A 19410-nucleotide genomic window follows, 5' to 3' on the forward strand; every position below is an offset into this window, starting at 1 on the left:
ATGTCAAACCACTGAAAAAAATAATGAAAGGTTAATTGTATATTAATTATCACTTTTAAATGTTACCATTTACCAAATAAGGGGTAACATTTCATTCTGAGTTGTCAGGGCTTCTAAAAGAGTTCAAGAAAAGGGGCAGTAGCTGAGGCGCAGCAATGAAATGCTCTAGGATAGTTTGTCATAGTCAGAATTAAAATAATGTTCCAGTACATGAGTTAAATGTGCAGCAACTTAAATCTCCTCCTGTAAAAAGGAAGTGCAACATCCTTTAAATGAAGGTCCCGAACACTTCAAGTCACCCTATGGCCATCTGTGTGAATCTGTGTCTCTAAACCAGCAGTTTTGAAGTTTAATGTTCTGTTTATACCTTCAGGTAGTAATTTGTTTGCTAATGGTGATATACTGATATTTGTTAGCTACCTCCTTACATGTATTTTGGTAAAAGAGAGGAAATGTTGTTTAAAAGACCTATGTCAGGAACAAAGGGGCACAGAGAATCAGCACCTCTTAACATCATGTGCATAAGCTTAATGCAGTTGGGTTTGTTTCCTGAACTGGCACTCAGATCTGAAAGTTGAAGAATGAAGCAATACAAATGACAAAAAATGTGTGAAAGTGTGGAAAATTATTTTTTCATCATCTTTTCATAAGCACATAAAATAACTCTAGCCTAAAGCATCTCTTCTGAACACTGGGTTGTAAAATAAGCAGACAGATTGCCTGTATACATAGCAAACATTTTAGCTGTATTTCTTAGGAATTTAGGCTCACAGTAGGCCATCAGTTAGTAAATTTTCCTTTTCCCCTTAATATTCTCACCCACTGGTCCAAACTGACTCACTGGTCAGGTTCTAACAACTTTGACAGAAGGATAGCGGTGTCAAATGAATTACAATTCTACACATTTTGTGAAAATCAAAAACAAATTAGCACCTTCACTGATGAGGCTCTCTTGACTACTTGCTCTACGTGCTGAGCCCAGGAGAACATCCTCAGACAGGAGCCAAATGGAGGAAATGTTTGCTTGCACCTGGGATGCTGTGAGACATTCAGGGAAATGGATGGGGAGCTGAAAATGTTGGTAAACAACAGGAGACAGTCATTGGGGAAGGGGCAGAAAGAACTAACATTTCTGGTGACATCAGAACATGATGCAAATCATTTGTCCAGCTGCTTGCAAGAGCCTTGTTTCTTTCCCAGAAACAACCTTTAGAAGTCTTCAAGAGTTTGGGGCACAGGGGAAGAGCAAAACTAGGCTTTTGGGGTGGAAAATGCTTATAAAATCTTCCTGAAGTGCTGATACATTCTTGTTCATATTTCATTGCACAAGATCTAAATAATGCCAACTTGCCTGTGCTCTGCAAGCAATTTTCAGTACAATAGCTGCACCAGAGTGCAAGAAGACAGAATGAGAAATAAAGATTACCTCTCTTCTACATAACCTTCCTGCAACTGAAGTCCAAAAACTGAGTAATAGCAAAACACCTTTGCCCAAATTTTACCACAGGTTGTTAGCCAGAAAAAAAGAAAGAAAATAACTTCTCACCTAAAAACCTAGTTTTTAGGTTCTTCACGTTGGGTCTAACAGCTGTTTGTGCAGCGACTTTACCAAGCTCTGTAAGATGACAGCAGCTTTGTAGTCTCAGCCACCTCTAGCACAAGGTAAAGGTGGCCTGTTATGTCTAGGCTACATTTTTCAATTATGCTCATGCATGACATTAGCATACTTTAAAACCTGATATACCTCTGAAGACATGTAAATAATTTAAGCACACTTTTTCCCCCCACAATGCATTTTCAAATGCTTTAGGCTTTTAGGTTCAAGTAAAAGCCTGAATTGTATCTGATGTATTTGCAGCTCCTGGGGACTCCAGTGAGACTATTTTTCTGAATAAGGCCATATAAGGGGTCACAATTTAATTTTGTTCAATGTTCTGTCTTCTGCTGACACCATACAAGGTGGTTTAATAAATACTGCAATTTCTGAATGGACTTACTTAAAATTTCAACATCAGAACTGCTAAATGTGCAAAACGAGATCATGCATGAGGGAAATAAAATCAAAGTCCTGATGGAGTTCTATGGCAAGCAACAAAAGGACTTGACAGTTTCACAATGAAATGAAAGTACAGGATGAAAATAAAGAACCTGATTCCTCAACTCACAACTGAAATAATTTCAATATGTACAATTTTAATAGATATTTCTGTTTAAAATAATATACTTATGAGGTGAAATATTACATTCCTCTCTGAAGGGACTGCCTCTTACTAAAGTTACACATCACATCTAGCATGTCTATAATTGAAGTAAGTATTAAAGAAATATACTTTACTCCATAGTCTCTATTGCTTATTTTGTGCCACAGACAAAACTCTGTGCAGTTTCCATTTCCCCTACAATTAGGTGCTGCTCCTACAAGCACATAAACATGAGCTCACCTTTCCTGCTGGGAGGGACTTGGATGGGAGACCCAGAGCAATAAAGGACATGAACACACTTTGGCAGGATCAGGGCTCAGATAGCAAGGAGGAAAACAGGCTGACAGAAACCACCTTTGCAGACATAAGAAAGGGAAAGATCCCATGAACAGCAATTAAAGTTTTAAACACTTTTAAGTGCATAGGCAGACAGAGTATTTAAAAGGAGGAGAAACTGGAGGACATCAGAACTGATGGTTTTTTTTAAATCCAAGGAGAAAGTGTCCCTTTAAGAATTTATGGCATGGCACAGCCCAGGGCTTGCTTCATTTGGCATTGACTAAACTAATGTTTTCTTTTGCCAAGAGATTAAAAAAAAGTGCAGCTTTTTCTTCCTCACAGCTGTTTCCTTGCACATTATCAAATATTTTCCCTCCAGCTTGTGCTCTTGCCTTGCTCATGGGATGTAAATGATGCAGGAATTTCGGCTACTCTGCTTCAGTTTAGCAGAGTGATAATCTTAGGCAAACGCTTGCAATCTGTCTTTCATTAAAAGAGTTTTATGCACTTCTCTTTAACACTGCAAATTTTTTGAATTGCCCCTTAAAAGAAGATTTCACATCCACATTTGCCTGGAGGGAAACCTGTGTTGCCACAAATACATTTGCTGGAAAAAGGGTAATGCTCTTGTTGAGTGACTCTCACAGAAGACAGAAGGCAGTGCTGCCTTCAAGTCCTGAACATTTTCTACTTGCTGCAAACTTAATTGGACAAATCTATACATAAAACAATGATTCTCCCATTAAAAAGCAAGGCTTTTATTTGCTGCAAAAACAGCTTGAAAATTCCATTGTAAAATTAATGTAGCTGTCACTAGAAAATGCATAAAGCCTGTCTTGCAAAGCACAATTCTCTTATTTTGAGCCATCAAATGTAACACTAGTATCTAACACTTGTTGACATAAAAAAATATAAGTGCAAAATTGGAATGGAGAAGAATGGTATTTCTAAAATACCTAAGATATGGTAAATGTTTAAATAGAGTGTTTTAATGTCCCTAGAAAAAGATTATACTACATTCTTACACAAAAACCATACCAAAAATACTAGTATTATAAGGAATATATATTATATATTTCAAGCAATACTTTAAATTATATATTATATATATGTGTACATATTGTAGATCTGTCTGGAGAGGGAGAGACTTATACATGCACATGATGTGAAGAAAGTATATAGCAATTAAAATGGGATTCAAACTCTGTCCAATATGAAACAGTCACTTTTTCTGTGCTGGTAAGAGTAGCAGGAATGACTTCACTGAAAAAAAAACCTCAGTTCTTAAAAAAGATCCTAGAACAAAAGCAAAAAGAGAGAGAGAACTACATTCACTAAAATGGGGAATATCAAAGCATAAGTCATCATCACTCTTGTGCTTTTGTTGAAATGCAGAGAATGGATGAGCTAGAGGTCTCAGTTGCTTGCTGAATTTGGCCTCAAATAAGCATCTAAAGACTCTTCTGAAGAAAAGCAAACAAACAAATATTTTATAATAAATTTTGAAAGTCATGTCCTCATTAAAAAAAAAACAAAAGAAAAACCAAAAAAAACACCTTTTTTATCTGTTTCAGGGTAGTCAAAAAGTAATTGAAGAAAAGGATAATGTTAGATCTCCAGTTTGGCAAATCCCTTTTTCAAGGAACTCAATCACTGACTTACTCCTGTTCTTTCCTTATTAAATCAGGATGCATTTTGAGCCAACAATTTGAACTGGGAATCCTGATATGCTTAATTGCTCTACAAACTCTGTAAACTAGGCCTCCAACTTCAGATTCCTCTGCCCTCACAAATGAGGAATTACTGTTTTCTATTCCCTTGTTTCTTGTCAAGATATGTAAGAGTAATGGGGGTTTTTCACAATATCTTAGACAAAGAAGAAATATAGTTCAGGAATTTCTGAGGTTTTTTTCCACAAAATGTCCCTTTATAAATGGATATCTTGCCTGTAATTCATTGTGCACTGAAAAAAACCAAAAATCTCATGACCTCTGCTCTATTTCACAAAACTCTACTTTTATTATTTCTTCATTCTTCATTTAGGGTTTCGACTGTACTGAGATTTGATTTCCTACTAAAATATCATTGACAGTTCTTTCAGATTTATTATTAAATTATATCAAATTCAGACCCCAAGTAAAATATTGACAAATCTTGGCTGAAGACTCCTTATGACAGTGATATCAGGGTATAGTTAGGAGTGCTCAAAGAGGCAATTCTGGCACATGCAACAAAGATCACATCTTAGTGTGTACATAGGAAAAAGTTCAGCGTAAAGAGTTGGTGTCTCATGAAAGGAGGGTGAGTGACCAGCAACACCTCCAAAATATTGCTCTTGGTACAGCTGCAGTGTCCTGAGGCCCTGGATGTGAATGGATGCTCTGCTGTGCTGTTAAATGTGAGCAAAGGACAGCACAGGAGTGACCAGTCAAAGCACGTGCAACAAGTCAAGTGCTACCAGTGAATCACCTCCTGCTTTAGGAGCAGAGCAGGACAAACACCTTGACTTACGGGAGAAAAGTCACGACTCAGACAGGTCAAAAATAATACAGCTGTGAATGTGGAATAGAGAAAAAAAGGAAGCAGAAATGGGGTGGGGTGGTGGGGAGCAGACTGAAAAAGAAATGCTTATTTTTCAGGAAAAAAATGCAAAATAAATATTATACACTTCATTAGATGACCATAATAATAAGCTTTTTCTTCCCATTTGTCTGCACAGCAAACATCATTGCAAATGGTACAGCAAATAGCAACTGTCTGAGATGTAATTATTTATATTTTAATTCATGACTGTCAGGCATCCTCATGAATACTCAGTAATTCTTTGAATATTCACAAATAAAATGATTGAGGGTCAGTTCACAAACACATATTCTCATTCAGCTGTGAATAATTGCAACAGGAAACCTTTGCTACTATTCATAATTCTTCATTTAAGTTCAGGGGTCCTAGCCAGAATGGCATTTCAAAAAACTTCTCTTGCTGTGCAGAAAAGCTGGTCCCTCTTCCTTCCAGCCATGGCCCTAGGAAAGCACACAAGTAAACAATATAACAAGTACAAATTTTGAGTAGAGGGAGAAGACTAAATTATCTGAAGTACTTGATTATTATAAATTGAGTTTAATTATTGCCTTAATAATCAGAAATGTGCTATGTGTAATTTAATTAGCAATTAGAAATTGCCTCTAGGTATACCTATGGAATAAGTAACTACATTCACTGCAATAATGTCTAACATAGTCTCTATGGCACATTAAAAAACTCTGTATACTGATAATTTAAATATTAATACTATAAAGCACTGAAATATATGATGTTTATATTCAATAAAAATCCACAATGTTCAGCCAATGCAACAGCACAATAAAATAGACTGAACTCCATGCCTAACATCTACTGATTATAGAAAGACCAAAGACCTGGACAAAGTAGCCAAAGTTGCAAAGAGGATTTTAAATATTATTCAAAAAAAATCCTGTGGAGCTAACTATAAGAGAAAGTATTTCCTTTAGAAAAGTCTTCTTAATTTTTCCTGAAATAACTAAATTTTTGTTTCAAACCATGGAGGAACAAAAACCACAGGAAGAAACTCTGCTCTTTTTCATGAAAGATTCTACTTAATTGAGAGGTCTTCCCTTTCCTCTCTCTTACATATCTGAAGTATACCAAATTATTACATGTACTCATATAATATCCTAAGTTGTCTTCAGAAACCATTTTGAATAGTATATGTCATGTATAGGAACCATGGTACTCATTATTCTGGAAAAAAAATAAAAACAACACAGGAAGGTACCCAGATGCAGGGAGAAAATCTGAAAATAGTTTCTAATTTCTTCTCATGCTGAGAGCAGCTGGTGGGTAGGAAATTAAGCCCTGAACTGCTCCCTTTCCCACCCCATTCTCCTCTTCCTTTCCAATAGTGATCCCTCTCTCTGGTTTTCTATCAGTTTTCTGGTTTTCTACTCCTTTGCCACTGTTAACTCATCTCTTCCTGATTTCACCATCATTTCATTCCCAGGAGGATAATGTACACCCATGACTCAAAATGAACACAGCAGTGACTTGCTTCATTCCCTGGTGCATTGCATCCCTTGTCCCAGCCAAGTGAGCCCCTCAGAAGGATTCAGGACACCCAGTCCTCATCCAGCCAAGCTACAGCACTATTATTCTTGATTTGCTATTTTTCTATCGTTTTTCAGCCCAAGGACAAGTCAGCACCTACAGATGCCCATGGACATTCCAGTCCTGCAGGTGACTGAGAGTACAGCCAGGAGCAGGGCATCTGGCACTGCAGCAGAACAGAGGTGAAAAATGCCCTAGACATTTTCCATCCCCTTTTAGGGCTGAACTGCTTTTCTGTGAAGGCTGTAACCATACTGGATTACTTTCTCATGTGCCCTGTATGTACTCAATCCAACCTCCTTTCATTTTTTTCTAAATCAATTATTCCAGCATTACCCTGGATAAATGATGCTCAGCACCTTAATGTAACTTGAGCAAACACTCTTGAAACACTCTTAATAACCAGCAAATTCACTATTGAATCTTTCATTCTGAGAAGCAGACGGAGCTGGTTTTTTTTTTTTTTTTTTGTCCTGAAGTTGCATTGTACAGCTATATTTTCACAAAAGCTATTAATTATTGTCCATTTCTATAACAGCATACTGCTAGGCACTTCCACAGCTGCCCTCCCTTTCCCCAGCTTGGGCACAATTTCCTGAGTGCTGGAGTAAACAGAATTGCACTGTACAGAATAATCCAAGGAGTCTCTAATGAGGCAGTGTGGGCTTGCTCTTGCAGGACCTGTGATGTTACAGTTTATGTGGTAACACTCCAAGCCTTGGAGTGAATAATGTGACTGCTTTGCTACAAGGCACATGGAGACTTTGCTATGCTTGTTTGATGGTAAATGAAGAGGTTTTTTTTATTTGCTCCAAAGAGCTTGGCACAGGAAACCCCTAAATCCTACAATAATAAATCTTCTATTTATCTTTTAAATTCCAGAGCAAAATAAAAACCATTAAGTACTACAGCCAAGGGCTGAATTCTGTATTTTCATAGTTTGCTACAATCTTCTGGCATAAAAAGATTAAGCTTTATGAAGCAAAAAAATAACTCCTCAGTGTAAAAATAACAGCTTCGTTGCCTTGTATGGAGCACAGTATTATTGCATTACACAACTAAATGGCAGGAGCACTTAGAAATTGCAAAGACAGGCACAATCCAGAAACCTGCAGCTGATCCAGCCTGATTGTTCTTATGCTATCAGGCATTTGCACTAAATCTGAAGAGCAAACATGATCCAGCTACAGCATAAAATGATCACCCAGGTATTAACCTCACTGTCACGACTATTTAACTCCTACAGACTGACTGACATGGTATTGAAGCAGAAGAAAAAGGAATCTCCCAAAATTATTCCAATCCCAACAGCTGCACTGAGGAGGGGCCTAATTTTTGGCTATCACAGCCTGTTTAGGGTGTCTCAGAGCAGAAGTCAAGGGAGAGGTTAAGATCTCCATGGCAATTACACATTCTTAACACCACTGAAAATAAGGTCACAGAAGTTGCACCCTTGAAAATCAGCACCATATAATCCTTTGAAGTGGAGATATTTGGCATGTCAAAGAATCAGGCCTTCCTTTAGCAGTGCTTCCACACAGCCTTCACGCTAGGGTACGTCAGCTAAATATTTCATATTGCCAGTCCCACTTCTTGCATGGTATTTAATTACAAGTTTAGGCAGTAGCAGAGTCCAGCACAACCTGAAGGCTGATGCTGGCTTTTAAAAAAGCCAGTGGGAATGTTTCCACTAAGTCTTTGAGGGTATAGGGGAATACTCAACATGTCTTCTTCCACTATTTTTTCACCCTGGTGAGAAAGGCTGCTTAAAGCACAATTAAAATTCATTTGCATTTTTCTGTGCAAAGTGCAAAGCTGAAAGAGGGTGCTGACAGGGCAGAACTGGAATAATTTCTTCACCAAAGAAAGTGATTCTTGTAAAAGTCATTAAACATGTTTACAATAGCACCTATGAACATTTAATAATTGACCTTTCAATAGGCTCCTTAGAAGAGGATTGAGGAAAATCTAGTGTGGCGATTAGGTGACAATTAAAAAATCTCTGAATCTCTATCTATTCCCAAACTTCCTTCTTCTTCACTAAACTCAGACTTACAGAACTGATCTACAGGCATTTCAGGGGTAAACTGAGAACCTATTTTTAAAGCCTTCCTAACCTACATATCATATACACCATACATTTCTAAATGCTCTCATATTTTCTCTGCATAGGCATCCACAGTGATGCTGGTATCATAAGAAAGCAGCACTTCTGACATCTTACTTAGGGATATTGCTATTACTAGTGCAGCTTCTTAAGGAGTCTATGATACACGATTCTTCACTCTTACTAAAAGCAAAGGCACTTCAATGTCTTCAGTTTTCTCCTTGGTTTTAGGGGAGATTTCTGACCAGGGAGTTCTCTATTTCCTGAAGCTCCTAAAAGCTGAAGCTAGGGTTTGTTAATTCATTGGTCATGGAAAAATGTCAGTGTTAGCCAAGAGTGCATCCAGCCCCTGAGTGAGGTCAAAGAACTGTAAGTCATTCATAACTATTCTGTGTGCCCTGGCCCACTGATTTTAAAACAATTTTTGCTGTGGCTGCATTCATGTAAATGTGCTGATTGTTAATATGATTTGTGTCAGCTTTTAACCAGTTGGTTAAGTGCTCTTTAGAAACTCTAAATTGGTTATTTCAAAGGTGGTTTGCAATAATGTCCTCCTAAGTTCCTTTCCAAGAGCTACACATGTGGACATAGTTGGAAATGTCCATTTAACAATACTGGAAGATTTCTTTCCCAAAAAGCAAAAGCCTCAAGAAGAATGAACAGGTGCAGTGGCAGTGAAGTGAAGCCATCCACTCTGACAGGGACCGAGTTCTATAATGCAAGAGTTTAGCTGGATTTCTTTTTTAATTTTATATATATAATTAATTAAGAAAATTCAGCTTAGAAGAAATGAAAATTTAATTAAATCCTGCAGAATTTGTCAAAGAGCTTTGCCTTCTAGAAAAAGAAAAAATGGGATGCAGTTCTGAGTGTCAAATGCTTGATTTGAGTATTATATAAATAAAAATACCTTATTCTTTATTTGCTAATTAGTTCTATGATCTATTTTAAAACTACTTTTTAATTATTCAAAACAAGGAGGCTTGGGATCTATTTCTAATATGGTTGCACAACTTAAAAACATTAGGTAGTTTGATGGTAAAAAAAATAATACTTAAAGACTGGGCAAACCCTAAGTTTTCCTGATTCTCCATAAAATAAAAATTGTTTTAAAAGCCTTTACTAAGCTAAATCTAAGTGAATCCTCACCATCTTCACTTTTTTTTTTTTTTTTTCTGCTGAGTCCCAAAATGAAAATCCTCCTCGGGCTTCCTCCTTTGCTGTGAATCAATATGTGCTGGCCCAAGCCAGTGGCTAGGTGAATCCTCCCCTCTAACAGCTGCAAGGCTGCATTTGCAAACACACAGCAAACAGTGGACAGCCCACTGTCACAGGGGTCTGACTCAGACTATCCTTTCACCATCTCCACAATACTCTCAGATCAATAGCTCAATTCAGCAAAGGGTATATAAAAATATTATTGTAAATATGATTGTAATGAGTGCTTTTATCACTTTTGGGATTGATTTACTGAGTCATTGTTTTCTGACCTTGAAGAATATGCAATTAAAAAATGCCCCCAGGATAAAAATTGCTACTAGAATTTCAATTGGCACATATTTCTTCTCAGTTTCAAAAATTCTCAATGTGTTTTCAAAGATATTTCAATTTAACTTTACCATACCACTATGTTATCTCGCCCTAGCACTTCTCACCAGAACACACTACAGCTTTTAACACAGGAAGTGCAATGGGGTTGTATTTTGAGACAGCAAATGTTTTGCAGGTGTAAAGGTTGCAAACATAACCTATTTTCAACAACACTGGAAATAAGCAACAGAAAGCTACACCTTTGGGTTTTTTTCCCTCTGGAAAAAAAAAATGTCTCAGCATTGCTGCAAGGTACTCTATATCTGAAGAAACTGTAGCTCGAATAAAAAGCCATAGAAGCAAAATCTTTCAATGTGCTGCTATGCAGAGCTGCTCTGGACGGGATTAGGAACTGGAGAACTGGGAAGACCCCACTTGCTGCATTTTCCCTACACCCAGGTGCCCACTGCTGCTCTTCCCAAAGGAGCCACACAGCTCCCAGGCTGGCAGACACTGTCCACATGTGTCTTATACCCACGATGCCTTTTCTGTCAGGATATAAACAGAAGATCCAACCCCATTACAGCCAAGTAATTGCACTATTTAAGAGGATGTCAGAGAACTAAGAGTTAGCACAGAATTCTGAACTCCATCAACGGGCACTAGCACACTCAGCCTCTCTGGGAAACTCTGTCAATCTCTGAAATGTTGTCAGGTTTAAAAAACTTAAGTTTGTTTCACTGAATTTGATTTTATGTCACCGGTGTAAACTACAGATCTCAATATGTACACTTGGGGTGATTTAAATCACACCTGAACAGATTATATTAATTTTACAAAAAAGACAATGTAAATGCCATCTGATTGTGTCTCAATATATTCAATAATTTTTTAAATACTCTCAGACTGGTTTTAGAGCATTATTTAAACTATTGTAACCTTATTAAGCCAGATCAGAAGGCAGGAAAAATAAACGTTATTAAAAAAAAAAAAAAAAAGAAAGAAAGAAATTTTGGTCTTTGAAGATCTAAGACTGCAAGCAAAGATTCATTCAGGAACCCAACGGATTACAAAAGGAACGGTGATCTGTGTGAATAGAAGTGACTCAAATGGCACCTACTGTGTTGTAAAACAATGTAAATGCTCTTTCCTGAATACAGTGCTCTTGGAAGGCATCTTTCAGCTTTTCCATCTGAGAAAAACATCAGTTTTCCTTAAAGATAGATACGGATAAAGCAGGACACTTCTGCCTGAGGAGAGGCTAGCTGGGCTGATATTTGATATAAGCGCTCAGTCCCAAATGGGAGGAGGGGGAAGTGATTGATGGTTCGCAAGGAATTACTTGACTTTTGCTTGTAACAGAAGCTTTTTGGATTCTTCCAAAGTTCTTGTCGGAGACAAGAAACATTTTTTGAAACACCAACTTTCACCCTTACCAGCAGATGGAATAAACCTGTGTAAAAAATGCTGTAGCTTTAAACCGCATATTTAAAAAAGGAAGAAATTGCTTGACGCGCTGCCCTTTTCCCAACGTTTGCCGCTATTATTCTATTACCTGCCTTCTTACTTAATACAGTGTGAGTAATTCACCTCTCTGCAGGAGGAGTTTCACAAACCCAGCAGCAGGCGTTCCCCAATTCCGTAAGGCGCATATTACCACAGGAACAAATCCTTCTCGCTCTCTGTCTCCTCAGGCTCCAAGGTCAGAGGTGTGTGAACTTGACTAAGACAACCCTTCCCCGAGCCCCCACAGGGCTCGGCTCTCCTGGCTCTCATCTGGACAACTCCATCTGCCTCCTGCAATTGTCTCCTCTGGGAAATTCGAGAGTATTAGCTCTGCTGCTGGGCTATGGGGGAACAGAGGTATTAGGAGGGGAAGATTTTCGCATTTTCTTCCATCGTGTACACAAGGGAGCAGAGGATCTGAGCTCTGCATCTCCTCTTTAAGAGGCAAACTGATGATCCAACAGGTGGAATGAATTAATACAATCCCAGTCACACACAAATTCGTTAGAAAGACTTCTCATGAATAATACCCAGTCCCAAGGCAAAGCTGGCACTCTCTTGTCTAACATCTCGTTGTCACAGAGCATGGCTCGTCTACAAGCCTCGAGGAACATGCAAAGGACGATGAACACCAATGTGCTCTACCTAGGGAAAGAGACGAGAAAAATTGCTCTGCTAGCTCTTGAAATCCTAGCCACATCCACCGAGACTCAAACAAAAGCTGAAGTGAGAAACCGAATTAAGTCACTCCCTCTTCACGGGTTTTACAGCCACTGCTCGAAGAACGGACTTCATCAATATAAGCATTCAGAAGCAAGGGTATAAATAAAATTAAAATAAAATAAAATAAAATAAAATAAAATAAAATAAAATAAAATAAAATAAAATAAAATAAAATAAAATAAAATAATTAGGAAGTAGAAGGGTCAAACGCATTTTCTCCTGCTCTTAAAATCTCTTTATCTCTCCGGAGGGTGGGCGGGCCGGGAGGCTCCCGCACCCCCGCCGGCCGAGGGGGTTTGCCCGTGGGCAAGGAGGAGCGGGAGCCCCGCGGCGGAGCGGGATTGGGATGGACATCGATGCAACCCCCCTGGAGACACAGGAGAGCGACACACCGCGCTCAAAGAGCTGAAGGTTTTACTCTTGTCAGCCACTGAAGGCTTTGTCCAACTCCCGGATCTTAATCTTAAAGATAAGCACATGTAATAAACACATAGCGGGTCTTAAAATGTGCGCCGTGTTTTTTCGCTCTCAGTACTTCGCCAGTGTAGATTCAGATAAACACAGGAACGAATAATTAAACTTTCAAAAATGCCCTGCTTTCTGTTGTTTAATTTGTGCTTTGAAGGCTGTTTGTTTGTTTTCGGGGAGTTTTGGGGTTTTTTAACCGGTAGGTGCACTTTTAATACATGCAACCAAAAATAACCGATGGGATGGACGCGTGATACAGAGACTGCACTGGCAGTAAAATTCGTTTACAAAATGGTTTGTGTGTTTCTTCGCCAGGCAAAGGACGGTCCCAAAGGCGAAAAAGTCTATGTATTTAGTGCCGCACCGCTTTGTTCTGCCTTTGAAGCGCTTGTGCTCGTCTCGCCGTGAAGAGACTCTGACCGCCTGAAGGAGCAGCCGTATTTTTGCGAAGGCAAACGCGTCCACGGAAACACGCTCCCACCCACACTCTCCAAAAAATGTTTAAAAGTCTTAAACTTTCGGCAAGGAAAGGAGCGCGCTCGGCTCTGCCTCGGTCTGTCCCTGCGCCCTTGGGGTGGCGAAGGGACGAGCCGACGAATGCCACCGCCGTGAAGGACGGTAAACAATATATTCATCAAGGGAGGCAACGCCTGGGGCCCCCGTGACCTTTCCCCTGCTCAGGTTAAATCTATAAATACCCAGAAGACATCCGAGCCCATTGTTTTGCTGCCCTCTGAAACCGAACCTGCCAAGGGACGGAGGGCCGTCCCGCCACCCTCCTCCTCCTCCTCCTTTGGCCTGTCGGCGGCGAGAGCTGAGTGCCGGGGGAGGATGCGGGAGCGCGGCCGCGGGCGGCGGAGCAGCGGGGGAGGCTCCCCGGAGCCCCTGGGCGAGCTCTGCCTCCCCCGGCCCGGCCGCGGCCCCACGCGTGGCGCGCCCGAGTGCACGGGGCGGGAAAGAGAAGGTGAGAAAGCAGCTGTAATCCCGAATTCCTTTTCACAACTTCGTGTTTGAACCCGCACATGATTAAAATCCAGGTTTATCCCCCTTTTAAATGAGTCTCGTAAAAAAAAGCACATTAACTCTGGCGACAAAATTCATGCCTAAGATATAAATAGCTAGGATGCTCGGGAGATGTTTCTTACAAACCTGGGGGATTCATCCGCTTGCTTTTCTCACCTTTGCCCACGCCACAGCCCGACCCGGCACCTCCCAGCCTGCCACCTCTCTTCTCCCAGGAAGATGCGGCCCCGGAGGGAGGGCAGGTCTCTAGGGGAGACTCGGTCTCGCCAATATCGTCACCGAAGAGTTCCGGCACGGCTGTAAAATGGCACGGAAGGGGTCAGGGATTCCGCCAAAACGGGGAAACAAGTAGCACTGCCTCCAAGGCGCTCCCGAAGCTGTGGTTTCTACACGTCCAGCACAGATCCGCACCGACGCGGGGACTGAAGCGGGGCCGCTCCGCCGCCTCCTCCCCTCAGCCCTGCCGGAGGACGTGTCCCGAGCTTGGGAGAGAAATCCTCATACCCGCCTGCACTCAAAATATCTGGGCACAGGAGAGCGGAGCCTTGCTCTACTCGTGGCCGCATTTAGCTCCCCGCATTGAATAGTTTTCAGACCCTCCCGCGCTGAAATGGAAGGCAATTTAGGCGAAAAGATCGATAAATGGGGCTAGAAAATCAGGACATAATTTCCCAGCGCGACTGCACGACTTGAGGCCTCTCCGCAAGCACCCCCGTAGCAGCAATACCGCCAGCAGAAGAAACAGCCCGTCGCTACTCGGGGGCAGCGGCTTTGAGTGTTGAACCTTTGGGACGCTATAAAAATTCCCTTTTATATTTTTTTTTCTATATCGCTGGAGATTTGGCAAGTTTAAAATACGTTAGGTGTAAAGTTTGTTCTTAATTAGGTCTTGTAAAGATGGAATTTGGTGGTCATTATAGAGCCGCTAATCAATTTTCACCCAGCAGCAAAAGTACACCGCGGAGGAATTAGGTTTAATGAAGTGACTGTGCAAATTACAGTCGCAGACTTTATTTAAAGTCTATCAACCTCCTAAAAATGATTTCTCAAACTGTTCTTGATTTCCTTTGCTTTATGAAAAACACCACGTTTACTTTCTGAGGTTTCAGGCACTAGCAGCCATTCTCTCCCGCTCTCCAATTTGGTGCATGGAGAGTTTTCCAATTTTCCAATTCGAATTCACGGAGAAATAGGCACATTAAACTTTTAGACCATATAAAAAGATATCCCATTCCGGATAAAAATTTATAAAAAAACTGTTCTTTAAAAAAAAAAATAAAAAAGTCCAAACATAAAAAATAGACTGATGCACAGACAATTTTCTGTTGTTAGAAAGTGGATTTTTGTCTGTGAGTGGGTATTTATTTTTTTGAACAGGGAAGCCTCTGAAACCGTAGGCTATTTTTTGACTGGTTGATCGCTGCTGTCCCCTTTCCTTTATGCCCGTCCCTCCGCTGAGAGACGACCCTGGCAGCAGATTTTACCTACTTCTCAGGCTCCGCACCGGGAAAGGCTGCTGGCTGCTAAAAGCAAATAGAAATGCGGTTCCTTGAGGGCGTAGAGGGGCTAGGACATCATGGTCTTTAGCTCCCTTCAAAAACACTTCAGTTTTGGGGTTTTTTTAACAGCAAATATTTTTGATACCTCTATCTAAAATTCTTTCTCTTTTTTTCCCCCTCCTTTTGTTTTTGTTTTGTTTTGTTGGTTTGGGTGTTTTTTACTCTCACTTTTGGACAGCTTATGTTAATTTCTAGATCAGGGAACGTCACGCAAAATAAATAAAAACGAAATTTAGAAAGTGTTTCAAGTGCAAAGGAATGGACTTGGCAGGAGTGGAGGATATTTCTGCCCTTTTTCTTAGGGGCTGCTCAAAGAAATCGTTGGACCTTTTTGCCCCATCCGAACACTAAAACAAAGAGAAATCACCTAAAATTCGCTTTCTCCCCACACTATAGCTGTGAGAGCGGGGCCGCTCCCTCTGTCCCTTGTTAAGGCCCTGGGGAACGGCCCGTGGGGAGGCGAGAAGGGCGCGGGGACAGCTCGGGGGGCGAGGCCCAGCGCGTTTTCACCCTCGGGATGGTCGCGGATCCGCGGCTGCGTTTGCGGAGCCGTCGTTTTAGGCCGGAGAGGAACGGCCGGGGGGAGAAGAGGAGACCGAGGATTTGGCTTGGGCCAAATGAGAGCTGCGAGCTACCGGATCCCTTTTAAATAAAAATAAACAAACGAGAGTTTAAAGTTAAGAGTACGGACACCAAGAGGGAAGTGCTGTGCTCCCTCTCCCCTAACCCCGTCCCGCCGGCCTTGGGGCCGCGGTCCCGGCGCTGCTCCACACTCCGCGGCTCCCGGGAGGAGCCAGGCTCGGGAGCGGGGCCGCACTCCTCACAGTGCCCCTTACCCGCTGAGATCCTTTTCCCTGCCGGGAGCGTTTTCCCTCCGGAGAGGTCCCCCCTCCGCATCCCCCCGCGCTTCCGCCGCGGCTTGTGCGCTCCGTCCCGGGAGCGGAGCGAGGCCGCGCCGGCCGGAGCCCAGCGGGTCCGGTCCCGGGAGAAGGATCCCGAGCTGCGGGAGTGCACAGCGGGTCTCCATTGCTCCGAAGAGCCGGTGACCCTCGCCCCGGTACAGCGCTGATCCCAGATGCCCACATCCTCCTCCTACACCGAAACCTCCGCTTAGGGCGGCACTGCCTCCGCGGGGAGTACACGAGGGGTGGCCGGTGACTCGGAAAAGAGGAATGGGGTGCAACTCGCACCCCACTCCTTTGCCCCAGACCCACTCGGTAACTCCATGACCGGGGCTCGGGAAACTGAGGCAAAAGAAAACGTGTGTCTCCGGACACCCGAGAAGGACTATCGCGATCGACAGGCACGGAGGGAGTGGAAGGAGAGAGGGTTAAAATGGAAGCAGAGGGGACACGGCGTTCCTCGCGGGAGATCATGGAGCTATGGGGGGGGGAGGGGGGGGAGGAAAGAGACACAGCGAGTAAGAGAAAGTCCCCGAAAACTGAAAAGAAAACAAACAAACAAACAACAACAAAAAAAAATCCCATAAAAACAACAATAGCAAAAAAAGAAAAAAAAAAAGGGAAATCTCTGCAAAATTCCCGCTTCCTTTTTTCAGTATTCCCAGTCTCGGATGTTTTCCGGGACGCGCTGCGCGGCGGGCAGCTCCCGACAGGACTCAGGGCGAGAAGCTGGGAGGGAGCGGGGCAGGATGGGGGGGTCCCGAAGAGAAAGGAGTCGCACTAACCAGGGTTGAGGTCCAGGCACTGAGTCGGGTCTTCATTGTCCCCCAGCTGGCCATTGGGGCTGAGGCTTTCCATGGACAAATCCAGCCCCTTGTCCTCCCAGTCTCGCAGTTTCCTCTTTTTATTTGTCCCGATCAAGGCTTCTACCGAGAAAGCGTGCGCTCGGGAGCTGAGGGCCACCGCAGATCTTCGTCTCTCACTCATCTTATCCCCCAGCCCAGACCCTTGGGCAGAGGAGCGACCAGTGGCTGGGAGCACACAGCTCGGGGACCAGAGGCAGAGCCTCTTGCCTCTTACTCCCCCCCCCACCCCTCCCCAGCTGCACCCCCAGAAGAACCAGCCCTCAGTCTCCGGAAGGCACTACATGAGGCTGCAGATACTCCGCAGGCAGAGCCAGGAGGGTGTGCTCAGCCCAGGTCCCAGCACTTGCTCAGAGGGGCTGCAGGCTGGATTTCTTTTTTTTCTTTTTTTTTCTTTTTTTTTTTTTTTCTTCTCCCCTTTCCTTCTGTCTCTCTCTGATTGATCCAAACTTCTGGGATTTTTTTTTTTTTTTTTTTTTCTCCAAGAGTTAGGCAGGCTGCGTGCGCCTGTCAGGGAAAAAAAAAAAAAAAAAAAAAGGAAAAAAAATGTCCCCGGCCAATAGGAGGGAGAGCTCGGGAGAGACCCAAAAGCTGCGACCCAATAGGGATGGGAAGGAGACTCGGGCTTGAGGGAGAGGAATTTTGGCCATCTGAGTCCTGGAACACCGGCCGGGAGAATTAACTGTTTGAAGAACGGGGAGCCAGTAGGAAACCCATAACTCTAAACACAGAGAGGTAACAACTCCCGCACTTCTCTCCGCCGCACCCAGGTTTCCCAAAGGCTGCCGCTGGCTAATCCCCACGCAAAGCACCCGAGAGGTGCTTTATCACCCAGCGGTACCGGATGACGGGGTGTTTTGAAAACTTCATTTATGCCATGTATTACTTGCCCTTGCCGGTGGAATCGGTGTTTGTCAGAAGCAGAAGCAACGTCTCGAGGGGGTTGAAATTTCACTTCAAAACGATGCGTGTCCGTGGAGCCGCGGGGCTGAGCGGGCGGCGTGGGCTGGCAGGGAGACCCAGGCACACCGGGGCATGGGGAGCGCCTTCGCTTTGTGAAGGGATTTTTATCTATATAAAAATATATTTTTTTTCCCTTTCCCGCTTCTTTTTGTCACTCTAGCTACAGCGAAAACAAAGCCGCTAGGTACATATCCCGGCTGCTTGCCTGGATAATATTCAGCATTTTATTTCTGCTCTCTTGTTCACTCTGCCCTGACATCCGCCCGGCTGAGGCGGGTCCGCAGCTGCTCCCACGCCCCTCGGTCACGCGTGGCGCGGAGAGGGGGGGGGGACTCGCAGTGAAAAGCAGCAAGGGCAGCTTTTGAGAAGGTGACAGTAGCGTGTGTATTTATTTGCTGGTGTGATCCCGGAAAAATATGTGAAGTTGAGCGAAACACTGTACATGGAAAATACAGCGGGAAAAGGCGCGGGGGGTTAATTCACAAGTTCAAAATAAAATATAAACAATTATAAAGTACGAGACTGGATTAGCATGAACAGAGCCGCAGTGGAAAAGCGGGCAAAGAGACACACAAATTTTCAGGAAGGGATTCTTTTTGTACGTTGCTTCTCAGCTGCTCCCCGAAGGTGCAGATCTGCTTAGGGCAGGTTTTTCATAGACGATTTTTTTCCTATGGGGCTGGAAACAAGTGAAAGGGGAGCGTGGAGGGGAAAAACACTTCCTTTTGCTCCCAGAGTGAATCCATGGTGCCCACGTCAGCGCGGGACGACGGAGCCCTTCAGCCCGCTCTCCCCGGCCTAAAGCGCCGACTGACAACGGCCCGCCGGCGTTCCCACGCACGGAAACGGATTCCAGATGAAAAACGGGAAAGAGCCACTTCTTCCGAAATCCCTGCTAAACCCTGTTATCTAGGCCGAGGAGCAGGTTTTGTACGTCTCCATCACCCGCCCTACAGCCCTCATCCCCCTCCCCGTCGCTCCTTTCCCCTCCCCTCCAGCACACCTCCTTGACAGGTCACTCTCGGCGGGCTCAGCGACGGGCACAGCGGCGCTGCCCCACGGGATGGATGCGGTGAATTCCCCACCCTGGCACTGCCCGCTCCCCGGCCCCGCGGGGAGCCGTGCCGGGCAGGCGTGGCAGCAAGAAGGGACGAGGCAGGG

The 19410-nt window shown here is 43.3% G+C and overlaps 1 protein-coding gene across 1 annotated transcript in view; it reads right to left on the minus strand.

Annotated features, from left to right (window-relative positions):
* The window catches only part of TBX15 (T-box transcription factor 15), an 88756-nt gene extending 71236 nt beyond the window's left edge, over positions 1 to 17520 (minus strand). Inside the window, exon 1 of the mRNA XM_021548885.3 lies at positions 17209 to 17520. Within this exon, the coding sequence (XP_021404560.2) occupies positions 17209 to 17410 (202 nt within the window). The 5' untranslated portion in view covers positions 17411 to 17520. The remainder of the gene's footprint in view (positions 1 to 17208) is intronic.
* Between the last annotated feature and the right edge of the window lie 1890 nt (positions 17521 to 19410).

The sequence above is a fragment of the Lonchura striata genome, chromosome 2 (assembly GCF_046129695.1).
Source record: "Lonchura striata isolate bLonStr1 chromosome 2, bLonStr1.mat, whole genome shotgun sequence".
Classification (NCBI taxonomy): Eukaryota; Metazoa; Chordata; class Aves; order Passeriformes; family Estrildidae; genus Lonchura; species Lonchura striata.